The sequence below is a fragment of the Crassostrea angulata genome, chromosome 10, assembly GCF_025612915.1.
Source record: "Crassostrea angulata isolate pt1a10 chromosome 10, ASM2561291v2, whole genome shotgun sequence".
NCBI classification, from domain to species: Eukaryota; Metazoa; Mollusca; class Bivalvia; order Ostreida; family Ostreidae; genus Magallana; species Magallana angulata.
In genome coordinates this window covers 29,205,026-29,221,573 of record NC_069120.1, presented here as the reverse complement: position 1 = coordinate 29,221,573, position 16,548 = coordinate 29,205,026, and the positions used below count along the sequence as shown (strand labels likewise).

The following is a 16,548-nucleotide window of genomic DNA, read 5'->3' as shown; positions in this document are numbered from 1 at the left end:
TGCTGATGTAGAAAATGAAAGTAGCATGTCAGAAGAGATCATGGATGGAAATAATTCATTAGAAGGCTTACCTGCAAAAGATTTACTGAAACGATTTCATATTTTACAAGGAGAAAGAGTAGAAACTTACGCTTTGTTTGAAGAGTATGTTGTACACAAATAGATATAAAATAGATATTGTTCATAAATACATAAATTTTTCTACTTTGTTTATAAAAGTTGCAACTTCTCTTCTTTTAGTTTGATTGGTTTATAAAAATGCTGTTACTTTTAACTTTTGACTCCGAATATTTAATGATATGGTAGCAGGGACGAATATCCTAGTATATACGTCACTGCATGGCAGAACAAATTTAGCCATAAGAACAAGTAAAAGTCAAAAAATTCAACGCTTTGTTAAAATATATGTACACTATCTGCAATAATTTAGCCCTCTATCTGCAATAACTTAGCCTTCAGCTACATGTATATTCAATTATGTTACTTGTAAATGTCTTACTTTAATTTTTTATTTCTATAGAGGGTTTCAAGCATACTTGAATGGGGCACCAAATTACAACTTTCCTATGTACAGACAACTCGTCCATGAGATAACTCAGACATTTACCAAAATTTCCCAAGATATAATACTGATCACTAAGCAATTAGAAGATGACCACAGTTTGACCACCATTGCTACAATTGTAACTGGGATTCAAAACAATGAAAAAGATAAACTTGAAAAGGTTTGTGAAGCATTTGCAGCAGCTATGAATATTTTCAAAGAAAAATATATTTTTGGTACAAGCTTTTATTACCAGTTTGTTCTTTATCCTTTATATTTTGATATGTGTGCACATTGATTCAAAAGATATATGTGATGTTCTTCTTAAAGTCGATGCTTACTTTTGAAAATATTTGCAGACGGTAAAATTGCAACTAGCACGGCAAAATGCTACAGACCACCCAACAGATTCTAATTTTAAAGAAGAAGAAGCAGACTTAAAACAAAGGTATTTTACGGTGAAAGAAAACATGTACATGTATATAGTGAATTCGCTATAGATATTATAATGAATTCGTTATACGGATATAACGAATTACGGATAAAAAGAAGTAAATCCAGTGGTCCCTAGGACTTCGCTATAACCGAGTTTTACTGTATAAAACTGAGGTATCAAATTTTTGAGATTATAAACTCATAGTAATACATGTACAGTTACTATCGGTAATTGAACTAAGAAATTGAACAATGTCAAAGAAATCTACTAGAATTAATTAAGATTACGATTTGAAATTAATTGTACCTGAAAACATCTTATATGGGTGTTTTTTATTTGCATATGCAGTTTTTCTCCCTCTGAATTATTTCTTTTGTCAGGAAAAACCTTTGAGATTGTACATGTACCAATATTTCTTGACATTGAAAATGATAAACAAATCACACATTTTCTATAAAATTTTAGCTAAGCTACATTTTATTAATTTAAACCAAGCTATATATTGTTAACAAGCATCATTTAAAAAGTTCTAATCTCAAATTTTATTGAAAACTCCTTTCATTAACCGGTACTTTACCTTGACCATAAATGTGATAAAGATTAAGTATTTAGTAACTTAAAATTATTCCTTTTTCTTTTTTTTTTTAAAGCATAAAGGATGTCATTTGTGCCATCAATGAACAAATGGAGGAACTTAAGTTTGAATCGGAGGACCTTTATTCTGATGAAACAGAAGAAGATAAAGATGATGAAACAGCTGACAGATGAAGTCACAATTTTTCATTTGGACTAGGATTCTTAATCACTTTGTTACTGAAAAAAGCATTTGTACATGTATTATGTCATTTATGAATTAATTTAATCTGCATGTTAGATGCATAGATTGTGATGATTTATATCAAGTCTGTAATATTGACAGGTATTAAATATATTACGGAAAGGTTCGGGTCTTAAAGAGAACAATAAAGAGATTTAAAAAGCCGGTACCTATATATGCACTTGAATTGATTTAATAAATTTTAAAATCTTAATTTTGGGGGGGGGGGGGTGACAGTTTAACTCGTAGCATTATTTTTATCCCCTATGAAATTTGAACACATGTACCTTTGTATTTGTACAAAAGGAGAACCGTATATTAAAATTTGAAATATAAACAATTTTCTCTGTTCTGTATAATGAATAAAAAAATGTCTTGATGACAAATCATTATGTACATACTTGATTCATCTGGCATTGTATTATTTTTACATCTACCAAGCATCATAAATTACCTCTATTTCTTACGGAAAGTTATAGTTAATTCATAACTCTATAGATACAGCTATACTGAAATCTACATGCCCTTTTTATGATTGGTTGAAATCCACAGCGGCTGAAATTGACACGCCCTGTTTATCGATTGGTCTGTACCTACAGCGACCTTAGTAAAATCCCGGACTGCACGAAATAAACATGATGATGCCAGACTCAAAGTCTCACAGGAGACGATTTGGCTGTTTCTTTTAGCTAACTTACTTATGTACATAAAATAACAGTAAATTAGTGAATTTTACTAACTTTTCATAATCAGTTTATTAAATAGTTAAAGAAAGATGTTAATATAAACAATAAAACGCTTTCTTTGATGATTCATCAGTTCATGCGGGTTATGAAGGTAGCAATCATTGCAGGAAAAATTTACATAATCCGCTAACGCGTGTTATATATTTTTCCTGCAATGTCGCTACCTTCATATCCCGAATGAATCTGACCAAAGAATTTAGCATTTTATTGTTTAAATAAAGGCAAATAAAATTTTATAAAAGACAAAATCTCTATTATTTTTGTTAAAGAATGTTCCAATAGTTTGAATGTTAATCATCATAAGATCAATTTTGAAAACAGATCAGATTCCATAAATTGTGTCAATGAATATGATGGTGGTGTGGTGGGGGGGGGGGGGGGGGGGGGATTTATGAGTTGTGTACAAATATTTGAAATACACTGATATTTTTTTATTACCCTAAATAAAATTATTTTCATATTTTTAAAAAATTGTTCTATAGTATGTTTTGTTCATTTATTTTTTATAAAATAAATTAATAATTTATTTATAAACCGAAATGCGAGTTATCTACCGTAATTTAAAGCGTTCGCGTTTCATAGGTGTCGCTCATGGGTCGGTGCGTTTCCGGGTCATTCATTCAGCTTCGAAGCCTCTCTGTTTTGAAAAGTGCTACAGAATGACAACTCAGCCGCACAACAAGAAGAAAATCTGTTACTATTATGATGGTAAACTTACTTTTTTATCCTCTAGTTTCTTGTTTTTTCAGCTTTAGAATTATTTATGTTTAAGCCTAAAATACGAGAAACTTGATGTTCCCACCGGAGCCCCAGGAAACAATAGTAGAAGCCGCAATAAGAAAAATAAGTTTTTCAAAGAAAAAACGGATGTTTGTAATTTTCTTTGATAATAAATTGTTAGGTATAACAGATCTGACTAATTGATTGCTTTTTAAACGTATTTCAAGCGATATTTACGATGAATTTACCAACGCGGGTAATAGCGTTTGTGTGAAAACTATGGAAGCCCAACCCACCCGAAGCATGCGTACGGATTTTCAAAATGAATTTGAAGCCTTAAACTACAACTGAGATAATTATTTGCGATTTATATGTTATAATGAGATACAAATCCATGTGGTCATTAATGATTTTGGCGAATTTTCTGAAAATGTAGAGATTTACAAGGATTTTTGCGCGTATGGAAGCCCTGCCCACGTTGTTTATTGGAGAAGGGAAAATGGTCTTTATTGGAAGATTTTTTATATTTGATTTGATTAAACTGTTTGATTTATACAAAAACAAGTTTAGATTAAATTTTAGAAAAAAACCCAGCCAAACATCCTCTCCAAATAAATCAAGGTTGTAAAAGAATATTTTCTTTTGTTTGAAAACAAAGATTTTACTTGCCTAGGACAAAATTAATTTCTTGCCAGATACCAGTTCTTGCAATTGCATTAAAAAGTTGCAGTTTACCTCATAAAACCAACTGGTTGCAAGAAATGGTGCTTGTCAAAAACCTGTCAACAGAAATAAGACAGAAATTGTCTTGAATAACAATTTTTCATCAATATTTTAGGTGACATTGGCAATTACTATTATGGCCAAGGTCATCCAATGAAGCCACACAGAATTAGAATGACCCACAATCTCATCCTTAACTATGGACTCTACAGGAAAATGGAAATATATGTAAGCATGACTATTTTCATATAATTATGTTAATTACATAAGTGATCAAAAAATTTGAAAGGAAGAGGGTAATAATAGATTCTTTTTAAACTTTTGAAGAAGACGATGTGTTAAAAGTATGAATCTGTTAAACAAGGAACAAATCAAAAATTGTCATTGATGATTTTTAAAAAATAATTTTAAGCATATCTTTGTTGTGCCATCTTTTTAGAGACCTCACAAAGCAACTCAAGAAGAAATGACAAAATTTCACAGTGATGACTACATTAAGTTTTTACGCAGCATCCGGCCAGACAATATGTCGGATTACAACAAACAGATGCAGAGATGTAAGTTAGCATTCCAAAGAACATCTTTTAAATACATGTATTCCAAGTTTTTCATAGATACAGGGGAAGAGTAAAGCATTGTCTTGGACATTTTTCAGAGGAATCTGTTACGATTTTTGAAATCTTTTTTTCTGTTTTGCACAGTTAATGTAGGAGAGGATTGTCCAGTGTTTGATGGGATGTATGAATTCTGTCAGCTCTCAACAGGGGGATCTGTTGGTAAGTTTAAGTCTTTCAGCTCTCAACCTTGGGGTGGGTGGGGGGGAGTTCAAATTGAATGTTATCAAATTAGATACAATCTGTACTACTAGGGGCATTTATAGGTGAAAAAGAAAAAAATATACATAATGATAGAATTTTACAATATACGGATTAGTAAATTTATTGCAATTTTGAAAAAATTAATAAACACAGAGAGTTTGGGGATATTTTTGCAGGGGTGAATAGATTTAATTTAAACTTATTTGCTGTGTAGCTGGAGCAGTGAAGCTTAACAAACAGGCAGCAGACATTGCCATTAACTGGGCGGGCGGACTTCACCATGCCAAAAAGTCCGAGGCTTCAGGCTTCTGTTATGTAAATGACATTGTTCTGGCCATTCTGGAACTTCTCAAGTAAGATTTTCAAAACCAGAAAGTTTATATGTCCTAAATAACTAGAAAGAGTTTTAAATTTAATTTCAAAAGCTTAAAAAAAAGTCTCTTCTTCCAAATTCAACTGATTTGCCAACATCTTTCAAAATTTTGGCTGTGGGTGTGTTAGGGGTTTCAATCAACAATTCTTCACTCACCATTTGTGATTAAATGTTCGTTTTGTGTTGGTCTGTTTGTATATATTTTTTCTCAATAAAAAAACAATGACTCCGATCAGGTACCACCAGAGAGTGTTGTACGTGGACATTGACATTCACCATGGCGACGGTGTGGAGGAAGCATTCTACACCACTGACCGAGTCATGACAGTCTCATTTCACAAGTACGGAGAGTACTTCCCAGGAACTGGTGACCTGAGGGTAAGAAATTATGTACAGCATGTACAATTTTATATAATTAAGGTCTCGTGCAGTCATTTGATGGATGACAAAAAATTTTATGTTAATAATCTTTATATGCTATAATTTTCATTTGAGCAAGCAAAGGTTAGGATTGTCAAGAAATTTTTTTTTTTTTTGGGGGGGGGGGGGGAGGGGGACTGTAATAACTGTTAATGTGTGCAATGAATTTCAAGTATATTGCATATATGGAATATCCTTCCTTTAACACATTGTGAGGAGATTACATTTTTGTAGCTGCACAAAATGTTATGTGTAAATTTTAAAAGACTTTTGTTGTGAAAATGTCCTTTAACAGCAGTAGATTGTGGCAATTTGTGTAACATATATTTTACATCTCATAAGTACCATATATATTTCATGCCAGTTTATTCCTTTATTTTTTAAGCATGTTTGCATTTTGTAATGAATTATTGCTTACCGGTACTTAATTATTTCTCTAGGACATTGGAGCAGGCAAGGGTAAATATTACGCTGTCAACTTTCCTCTCCGAGACGGGATTGATGATGAGTCATACGAATCAATTTTCAAACCCGTAAGTCTTTTGATGTTTATACAGGAATAACATAATATATATGTACACTATTTTTGAAAACATTGCCATTGAACAAGTGCATTTAGATATAAAAACTAAGAGAAGTGTTGTTTATCTAGCTCATATATTTACAAGAATTACAACTAATATTGGAAAGTGCTGTGTTTAAATACACAAATTGTCTTCATAGAAATCAATTCCAATACAGTGTACTTCCAGGATTTTTTTTAACTTTGCATAAGAATCATCTCCTGTGTATTACACTGCAGGTGATGACCAAAGTTATGGAGATGTACCAACCAAGTGCAATAGTCCTACAGTGTGGAGCGGACTCTCTGTCAGGGGACAGACTGGGATGTTTTAACCTCACACTCAAAGGTATTAAAAGGGGATATTAGTGGAGTGTTTGTACAAATGTAATACATGGACTCATGTAATTTGATATTGAACACTTTTGAAAATGATCATTTGTTATTTTATTCAGAGCAAGTAATACACATGTATGACATTTTTTCTATGACCTTGCACTCTTGGTAACATGTTTGAAAACAAGAGAAATGAGACCCAATATTGTGGTTGCAGGTCATGGGAAGTGTGTGGAGTACATGAAGAAATGGAACCTGCCCCTATTGTTACTGGGAGGGGGAGGGTACACCATCAGAAACGTGGCCCGGTGCTGGACCTACGAGACCTCCATAGCTCTGGGAGTGGAGATTGCCAACGGTAGGTTGAGAGATAGAAGCTCATTTCAAATACATATAATGTGTGTGCTTTACATTCATGTGTTTTTTTCTCCAAATTTTGGGGTTTGCAAGCATCTTAAACACAGAAAATATATCCTTGAAATTTCATCTGGAATTATTATAAAAAAGTATATCTTTTTTTTTTTTTTTTGGAAAAGAGCTAAAAATTAAAATCTTGTATATTTTTTTAAAGTGCCTATTTTTGCTTGGATAAATCATTATGTGAAAAAATTAAAGACAGTGCATAAGTAAGAGAATTTAGCCAGTTAATTGGCAAATTCTACAGTCTCTACTACTCTACTAGAGTAACTATTACCGAAAAAGTATTTTATGTGAAAATAAAACATTTCAGAGTTGCCATACAATGACTACTTTGAGTATTATGGACCAGACTTCAAGCTACATATCAGCCCCTCAAACATGGCAAATCAAAACACTGGGGAATACATGGACAAAATCAAGTAAGCCAAGGTTTTAAATATTAAAAAAGTTGGTCATTTGAATTTTAAAAAAAAAAATATTATGTATGTTATATCTGTTTCATCTTGCTCTTCAGAACTCGTCTCTTTGAGAATTTGAGGATGTTGCCACATGCACCTGGTGTTCAAATGACAGGTAAATTAAAATAAAAAAATTATTAACTTAGCATAAGGATTTCTGCATAAGGACATACCGTATTTCACGGAATTTAGGTCGATACTTTTTTCCCCTGACATGTGGACCTCGCCCTATTCATCGCTTCGCCCAATTTATGTTTTTTTTTTTTGGTTGGAATTTTGCAAAAATTTATGCAACCCTCCAATAAAATCATGAGTGTTTACTGTAATACTGCTTGAATTTCTGTGTAAAAATCGTATGGATTTTAATCAATATACTGTAGTAATTTATCATTTAAACAAAATTAAATGTAAATAGATTTATTTCTTCTTACATTTCTTACTTAGATCACTGACTGAATCATTAAATGCTGTCATGCATTTTGATCGTGTGCTTACGATAAACAGGAAATCGATTTCGCGCGGTTAAAGTAAAATGAGAACCGTACAAAGGGGGGAAATATCGTCGGGTAGAAATATAAAAAAAAACAATTTGTTTTCATAATAGAATACATGAACAAGTCTTTTTCTGTATATTCAACATAAAACTTTCGATGAAATTTTAGCCAGGTGTCTCTGAAATCAGTCTGGGTAGCGCTGACTTTATTTATACACAGTTGAACTCTCGGCACGTGCTACTCATGCCTGCAGGCTTCAATAAGATCAGAGGTTGACTCGTGTGTATATACACAGTAAAAAGTTACATAGAGACACAGGGTGGCATGTGCTACCGTAGTCATGCCTCCAGGCTAGGTAACTATCCCCCGGTTAACACCAGTTTGTACACATGGCAGGGAAATAATAAAAAACGATCTTAAATTAAAACCGGCCGTACTGAATTATTTGGTTTGAAAATTTTGACGCAATTTCAGACATTTTCTTACGATGTTTTCAAGAAATACATTTTATTTCCCTTTTGTTTAAAACTGTGAAATAAGATTAAAGGCTACTATATGATAACGTTATTGGTTTAAACCGTTTATTCATTAGAACTATCGGTAATTTTTCGACCAATTCTTCGAAGTCGACCTATTTAAACTTTTTTTTATTTTATGGCTAAAAACGGCCTCCTTCGCCCAATAAACCGTATCGACCTAAATTCCGTGAAATACGGTAGTAGGAATCTCTCCAGTTGTATTGTGTGTAAGTTGACAATTGTTTTGGCTTTATTACTTAAGCTATCCCTGAGGATGCTTTAAATGATGAGAGTGGAGAAGAGGAAGACAAAGAAAATCCAGATGAACGGATTTCAAGTAAGTTTGGACTCGCCTTAATATTTTAGTAAGAGCCCAATTTCACTTTTTCTTTTCTTTGAAAAATCTGTATCATGTTGGTTGGGACAAAAATAAGTCTATACATTTTTTATCTCAAACCCCTTTATGCTATTTGTTTTAAAATTAACGTGATTGTTATTCAAATTGAATGTGGAAAGTATTGAGTCTGTTTGACCTAATACATGTGTGTTGCATTGTTGTTGATTTAATTTCAGTCCGAGCCAGTGACAAGCGTGTTACTGGGGAGGGAGAGTACTCGGACAGTGAAGATGAGGGAGAGGGAGGGAGGAAGGACAGGGCCAACTACAAACCCAAGGCCAAGAGGATGAAGACAGAATCAGAGGAGAAGAAGGAGGCAGGGGACAAAGGTAAGGGATTTATATTAAAGGCAGGTGACATCAAAAGTAAGGGATTAATAGGAAAGGCTGATAGCAAAAAAGGTAAGGGATTTATATCAAAGACTATTACGTACTGGTAAGTAAGGGATTAATAGCAAGGGCTTGATAACAGAAAAAGTTAAGGAATTGATTGATGTCAAAATGACAAGAAGTTTTAGATTAGTAGGCTAATAGCAAAATGTAAGGGGATTTTTTTTGAAATAGGAGAACTGAAGCAAAATGCATGCAAAAGCAGAACGCTTCAATTAAGATAGGGGTAAACTGGTTTATGTCAAAAGATGTTAGAAGTTGATGGCATTGAAAGTTCACAAAAGGGATAAGGAATGTATGTGTAATATTAAAAGCAATTGATGATACATATTATAATAGCAAAGTTAGCAGAAGTTTAGAAAATATATTTTCTGATTGATTTAATAAATTTGAAGATGTTTTCTATATGTTATAAATGTTTTTTTGCAGTTGCAAAGAAAGAAGAAAAGGAAGTTAAAAAAGAGGCAGAAAATAATAAAGAGGAGACAAAAGCTCCAGAAAAGAGGTGATTAGAAATTGTAGAATTAACTCATCTGTGGTAACAACATGTCTATTGAAGTGTATGGGAAGTAACTCCACAATTTAATCAATTCTTATTTATTTCAGCTCGGAAGAAAAATCAGAAGCACCTGAGAAAAAAGGTAAGGAAATTATAGTGAATTGCACCAACTGAGTGTTTTATATATACAGACACAAACTATGAACATAATGACAGATGTTGTTCAAAAATTCAAATGAAATTTTTTTCATTTTCACATTGATTAGAATCCTCGCCAGCCAAGGAAACAGCAGCTGAAAGCAAGGAATCTAGTGACTCAAACGGGACTCCACAAAAAATGGAGCATTAGAATACCAGAGGTCTCCCAAAGGCTAGCGTTTTATTGTGACAGATAAACTAGTACAGATGAACTGTGTCTCGTTGTCTTTGAATGCTGGACAAAAGACTCTTCATCTTGATCAAGTCCTTAGGACTCAGTTGGTTGAGCAGCTGGAACATATTTGTGAATCTTACCTTCATCATGCATCATTACACATACCATCATCACATGAAGTTTTTACTCTTGGTATAAAACTGTGGATTTCTAAACAATAAATCACGTCATCTGATAATATGAAATGGTGTCTTTTTTTTTTAAAAGAGCAGGTTGTCATTTTTATGAGAATTGTACTAACAAATTTATATAAAAATTATATACATTGTCTATACATGTACATTGTCAGTGATTTGTTGGGGTTTAATCTTTTTTCTAGGTAGTGTAAAAGAAATACTGCCGTCTCTACAAATCTTGATTGAAGCCCTCTGAGATTATTATAAAATTTACCTTGTTGGTAATGGTTTAATTAGTCTGATGTGAGATAAAATGCAGTCAGAGTTGCACAAATTGTGCAGTTAGATGTAGTTTAACTACAACTCTTCAGTTGTTTATAATCACATGTGTATAAGATTTTAAATTTCAATCTTAAATTCAATCCATGTCTGTAGGGGTTGATCATTTATACATTTAGATTCAAATACTGACTGGATATAAGGGCAATATATGATAAGATGTACCTGAAGACACAAATGTTGCCCAAGATCGAGGGCAACACTTAAATTCAATCCATGTCTGTAGGGGTCATTTAAACATTTAGATTCAAATACTGACTGGATATAAGGGCAATATATGATAAGATGGACCTGAAGACACAAATGTTGCCCAAGGTCGAGGGCAACATTTCTGCAGTCGTCAAGTCCAACAAATCATGTGTTTTCTAAATCCCAGTGAACAACTGTTTCGTTATACCCTTCAGTACAGACGCAAGTATAATTTCAAGTAGCAACTAGCTATTCATGTCACACTGCCCTTTAAGTCATCTTCAAGCAATAAGAAACCAAAATAAGTTTGCATGTTGAAATTTTTATTTATGTAAATATAAAAAATACACAATAAAATGTAGCAGAAAAATGTATACATTTCATTAATATTTTGAGGTTCATGATTCAGCAGAAACAATATCAATTGTAAATTTATTCTTTGTACACAGATCTGCATGTTTAAGCAAGGTGTTTGGAGTCTTTGATAAAAAAAAGGAAAAAAATGTTTAGAAGTGTTTCTATTTTAATGACTTTTATACTTAAAGAGAGGGAGTTCTTAATTATATTTGTCTAGTAATGAAAACAAACTAAACTAAAATTTAAGATTATCAGTAAATTGGTAAACTTGCATTTACAAATCCACTTCCAACTGATAAATCTTTTGTTCCAAACCATCAGTGTTGGTAAATCATTCAGTTTCATTTCAGATTGAGTTTGTTAAATCTGAAGTTTAGCTACTATACCCATTGACACGAGTATGTGCAATTATTATTCATGTATGACCATAGCAACATTATTTCATTTTCTTTTTGGGTTGTTTATTACTGTTAGTAGGAAAAGGTCTTAATTTAATGGCTCTATTCTCTCCTTGAAAATATCATGGAATACATCACTAAAATCACAATAAAAAAAAGCACCTCTGAGGACAAAACTATAAAAATAGGATGTGCATGTAAATTATTACATGTTACAGTGCAACAGTACAGTACTTCTACTGAAAAAGACAATAAAATTGCTTTATCCAAAAAAAAAAAATTAAACAAAGAAACAAAGCTTGTACAAAAGTAATTAAAGCACCGATTGTTGGATTATCAAATTAACCTGAACCTCAGATGTAGCTCCTGTACTAAATTAATACAAGAGCAATTTATTCACAATTAGATAAGCATACAGATTAAAATGTTACAGTGATATAAAGTTTGCTATTGCTGAGTATTTCATTTTACTAAGGCCACAATAAAAGCCACATGGTACTGTGTTGTCAAGGTAAACAAATATACGCAAGTGTTGCTAACAAAAATTTTGAGTTTTTTAATAATAAAAACTTATCTAAAGCAATGCAGTTGTAGTAAGACAACCACTTTAAAATGGACATTTTTTAAAGTAATTCCTGTATTAAAAAGATATTTCTCTCAATAGATTTTCTTCCCATACTTTAAATGCATGTGTATACATGGTATGTTAAGGGGGGGGGGGGGGGGGATGAGACTTTCCTTACGATTTTTATCTACTTAAGTCTTGCTGCAAATACTGGTACCTGAAAAAAATGTTTTGCATATTTATTTCATAAAAGTACAGATATAATTTTGTCATTTACATACAAATCGGGAGATGCTAAAACAAAATTTCTACTCTTTATCATTCTATCAAAATTTACCATTCTCAAAGTAGTTTCTGTTAATGTTGATTCATGATATTTTTAAAAACCATGTGTCGATCCAGAATGTCTAACAAATAGTGAAATATAGCATGTAATAACCCACTCTCCATATTATGTACAATGCTAAACGTAGGGGAAGAAACTCTACCAGTAAAAGACCGGCAAATCCTTTTAAATGCTACTGATAACTAAAAAAAAAATAATAACTGGTTATGCATAGATACTTCATAGATGAATAAGGGTGGATGACAAAATTTAATATGCTTTTATTAAAAAAATGAAAAGAACCAGGGGTGAGGTAGAAAATTTCAATACAATGTACAACATATAGATAACTAAATTGATTGAAGTGATTAAGAATTCACAATGACACATTCCAGGGAAAATTCTGTTTTTTCTGTAAATTGAATTAAGAAATACAAAGAAAATTCATGTCCTGCTGTTGAAATATTTCTGATACATTTGACCCTAGAGTGCACTGTGTAAGTAAGGAAAGGGGTAAATGGCCAATTTTCTTAGAGCCACTAAAATACAATATCGGTTCATTATTTACCGGTATTTTCCTCCATCATGCAGTATTAATGCATAACACTGCAAGATAAGCTTTTGGGTTTACAATAATCATTGAACTACAATTATTAAATAACCAATGTGGTTTCAGTTTCAATGTAGAATTAAATTAAAACAAAATTGTATTCTCCAGGATTTTCCTTCCATAATTGCCCATTAGATCAATTGAACATTTAATTGATTTTAGGGCATTATCTTATATTATTATTTTACATTATATTATTATATATTTGTCTTATTCAATAAAAATTATGTAAGGCAAGACAGCTATTACTGAATTAGGAGTACATGGAAAAAAGCAATGGGGAATCAACAAAATTACACAGATCCCCACAAAAGCATATTCAAGTGACATGACCAAAAAATCACCATATTTGGTATACAGTGTAAATACGGATACATGTACATAATACAAAGTTTACCACTAATACACATAATCTTAAATGTGGAGACAATATGAGAAGAAGTTAAACCATCCATTCATCCCATGAGACATTCAGTAAATGATTTTATCCATGTACTTTTATCCTTCCCTTTTTCGCCTGTACCATATACATAGTACACATACAAATGAATGAATTAGTTCACCAATGCCAAATCAGCTAGCAACCCCAATATTTTTTCTTCATTATACATGTAGCTCCATACTATATTCTTTGTGTGTGCACCATAAGTGGCTTTTCTTTTTTGCTATTGCACTTTTTGTGAGAAATTAAAAAAAAAAATATATGTATATCAAGTAAAAAACTTGTGCAAGCTTCAATCACAGTTGCTCTATCAACACACACTTGGGACTTCATTGTTGCTTGCGGTCATGATTTCACATCAAATATCATAGTTTTCCTCTTGCACCAAATGAAGATTTGTCAGTTTCACTGTCCGTTGACCTAATTAACATGCTGGACAACACTGGCCCTCCACTGTCCTAGGGTTCTCACATTGTAGAGGGGGACATGTTTGCTTTGTACACTCAACTTGATCTCCCTGAAAAAAAAAACCACAGATGTAAATTCGCTTTACAATTTTAATCACTGCATTTTCGGATAAAATCTACTAGTAATGGTTTCCAGACAATGCAAACACTATTAAATACAGCATAAAAAGTTGATATGTACTGTGGAATCATCAGATTTCGTGGTGGCTCAATTTTCGTGGAATTCATGGATATCTCTCATCCACGAAATAACATCCTCCATGAATATATAAATTAGAGTTAAAAAGTCATATCGCCCTTTGTAGGTGTAATAGAATACATGAAATTACGTCCCCTTGAACCTGTAAAATTTAAGCAATCCACGAATATTGGCCCCCAAGAATTTTAATGATTCCACAGTATATGCAAAGGTTTATAGGGAGGTTTAATCAGTAAATTTATCAAGGGGATTAATTAACACACCTATACTTATCCTTCTCTAAATAAAAATCAACAAAACATATTACAGACTTTTAAAACATATTTTATAAAAGAAATGAAATATGACCAATTTATACCCAGCAATACTGTATGCTTTGATAATTTATTTAAACAATATTTTATTATACAAAACAAATGGATTGGACAGCAGGCACTGCCTATATAAGTTCTCTTCTAAAGCACTTACTGTCTGTGCCCATGTACTCACCCTACAAGTACAGGTCCTGCAGTTATTGACCGTCCATGTATCTAAATGCTTCCTCTTTTGTCCAGTGTTGTCATAGCACCCTGTTTTCATAGACTTCCTCATATACTTGTTCATTTTCCTCAACTATAGAAGAAATAAAGTTCAATATGAACATCTCATAGCTAGTACTCCTTGTGATATTATGCACCATTATCATAATGAGGCCATTACCTAAGAAATTTACCTCGATATAAATGATTCATATATTTTTGTTTTGTGACAATACAGGCTAAGTAACTCATTCAATTTTTTTTTTTTTACAAAACAGTAACACACTGCTACAAAATGAGTGATTTCACGTCCATCTGTTATGATTCTTCGATTTAAAAAAAAAAAAGGCTACTTTTCTCTGTTATAATTTGTACTGTTTAAAATTGACCTTCACCTTTCTCTTCAAGGTGACCACGGTCTTGGTGAGCCCTCTGATCTCGGTCTCCATGCTTGAGAACTTTGTGTCCATAACTGACATCTGGTTATTGAGTGTGCGTATCTGAGAGTTGTCCGCCGCTGGCTGGGTCTGGAGAATGGTGTTGTGCTCCCGATCCTCTCGGTGAGAAAACTGAGAGCTCTGTCCACTTCTGAAATGGTTGGTCAGTGATTGGAAGCTTCCCGATTTCTCACAATCTAAAAATCAGGAAATCACAAATGAAGCATATATGTTATGTTCCAAAAAATAGTTCCAACTGCCTCTTGTGCATATGAAAGTTGGTTCATATAACAAACCAATATACATATTGTAAACTTATGTCACGTTAATATAAGATAATATGTGTCACAGCATTCATCCTAAACCAAATTTTTTCAAATTTTAAACAAAAGAATTGTAGTAGTTATTGAAATTATATGATAAAATAAAAAATTTTACAAGAATTTATCATTTTCCTTTTCCAATCAAAATACCCACTTGTACAGCAATCGGACCAGGTTTTCAGGTTTAGTTTGGGAATCCGAGAACACTCGAGATAATCCTCATCTCTCTCCGCCTTTATGAAGACATCTTTTTGAACCCTCTTTATCTCGTCACTGCTCTCACAGATCACCTGGGCTAAGGTCACCTGTTGTATTTCTGCTAATTGATTAGGCTCAAACACTCCTGGATTCTCATACCAAAATCTGGAAGAAAAAATGAAATGAAAGTCTTGGTATCTATATTCCATGCCATATCCTTGAAAAGTTCCTTTATTCATGGTTGATCCTACAGTTTTCTCAAAGGGCTACAATTCCATAGCTATTTATGCCTATGTTGATCATTATGACTTTTACTCCCCCTTTCCACCTCTTTTTTTTGGGGGGGGGAGTTGAGGGAGGTATCTATAGCAAAGATTTGCAATGCAGCTAGTACATATACGAATAAATATTTTACATTGTAACATATTTCAGTTTATCATCTATTTGTTATCCATACCTGTCTCCATCACGCGACCTCTTGAACTGGTCCACAATTATACACAGGAATGTTGGGCCCACTTTTCCTCCGTCCACAGGTTTCTCTGCCATGCCCCCCACAAACAGGTCTATGTTGTCTGTAAAGAAACAAAAACATACTAATTCAGTATAAAATTTAAAATAAAACACCCATTAAAATCATAGTGGTAAAAGATTGAATTGGCTTTGCCAACAGATAAATATGACACGTCAAATATATAATGATTATATACTGATTTTCAAATATTTTAAGAAAAAATACATGCATCTTTAATGATATCCTGTTTACCTAATTACTGGCAATGACTTTTCCAATGAAGTTTTATGTTTATCACAAGCCAACTTGGAAAACATTTGAAATTCCTGAATTTTTATATCAGCTGAATCACAATAATCCTTAAAACTAATCTTTATTTTCTCAAATCATGCCTCACCCTCTTAGAAAACTGATGGACTCTAACTACAGTTACTGTATTTCCTTTTAC

General features: G+C 32.6%; 3 protein-coding genes across 6 annotated transcripts in view; 2 read left to right on the top strand and 1 right to left on the bottom strand.

The window, feature by feature from the left end:
• The first annotated feature begins 13 nt into the window (after positions 1–13).
• Positions 14–1,966, top strand: LOC128168187 (required for excision 1-B domain-containing protein-like). Its single transcript, XM_052834363.1, has 4 exons — positions 14–144; positions 521–725; positions 904–992; positions 1,631–1,966. Exons 1-4 carry the CDS (start codon positions 26–28, stop codon positions 1,746–1,748), a joined length of 531 nt encoding a protein of 176 aa, XP_052690323.1. The 5' UTR covers positions 14–25; the 3' UTR covers positions 1,749–1,966.
• A 1,137-nt stretch (positions 1,967–3,103) lies between these two features.
• On the top strand, positions 3,104–10,288 carry LOC128164988 (probable histone deacetylase 1-B). The gene is made up of 16 exons (XM_052829145.1): positions 3,104–3,251; positions 4,102–4,214; positions 4,426–4,543; positions 4,688–4,762; positions 5,019–5,157; positions 5,414–5,555; positions 6,038–6,130; positions 6,400–6,508; positions 6,713–6,853; positions 7,226–7,334; positions 7,430–7,488; positions 8,648–8,722; positions 8,959–9,111; positions 9,601–9,676; positions 9,778–9,812; positions 9,937–10,288. Exons 1-16 carry the CDS (start codon positions 3,203–3,205, stop codon positions 10,017–10,019), a joined length of 1,569 nt encoding a protein of 522 aa, XP_052685105.1. The 5' UTR covers positions 3,104–3,202; the 3' UTR covers positions 10,020–10,288.
• Positions 10,289–11,053: 765 nt separating this feature from the next.
• LOC128164987 (peroxidasin-like) overlaps positions 11,054–16,548 on the bottom strand; it is a 38,189-nt gene continuing 32,694 nt past the window's right edge. For all 4 annotated transcript variants that reach the window (XM_052829140.1, XM_052829141.1, XM_052829144.1 and 1 more), the window contains 5 exons: positions 16,044–16,161; positions 15,543–15,751; positions 15,024–15,262; positions 14,600–14,722; positions 11,054–13,961 (listed from right to left, as the gene is read on the bottom strand). In XM_052829140.1, the coding sequence (XP_052685100.1) occupies positions 13,869–13,961; positions 14,600–14,722; positions 15,024–15,262; positions 15,543–15,751; positions 16,044–16,161 (782 nt within the window). In that variant the 3' untranslated portion in view covers positions 11,054–13,868. The remainder of the gene's footprint in view (positions 13,962–14,599; positions 14,723–15,023; positions 15,263–15,542; positions 15,752–16,043; positions 16,162–16,548) is intronic.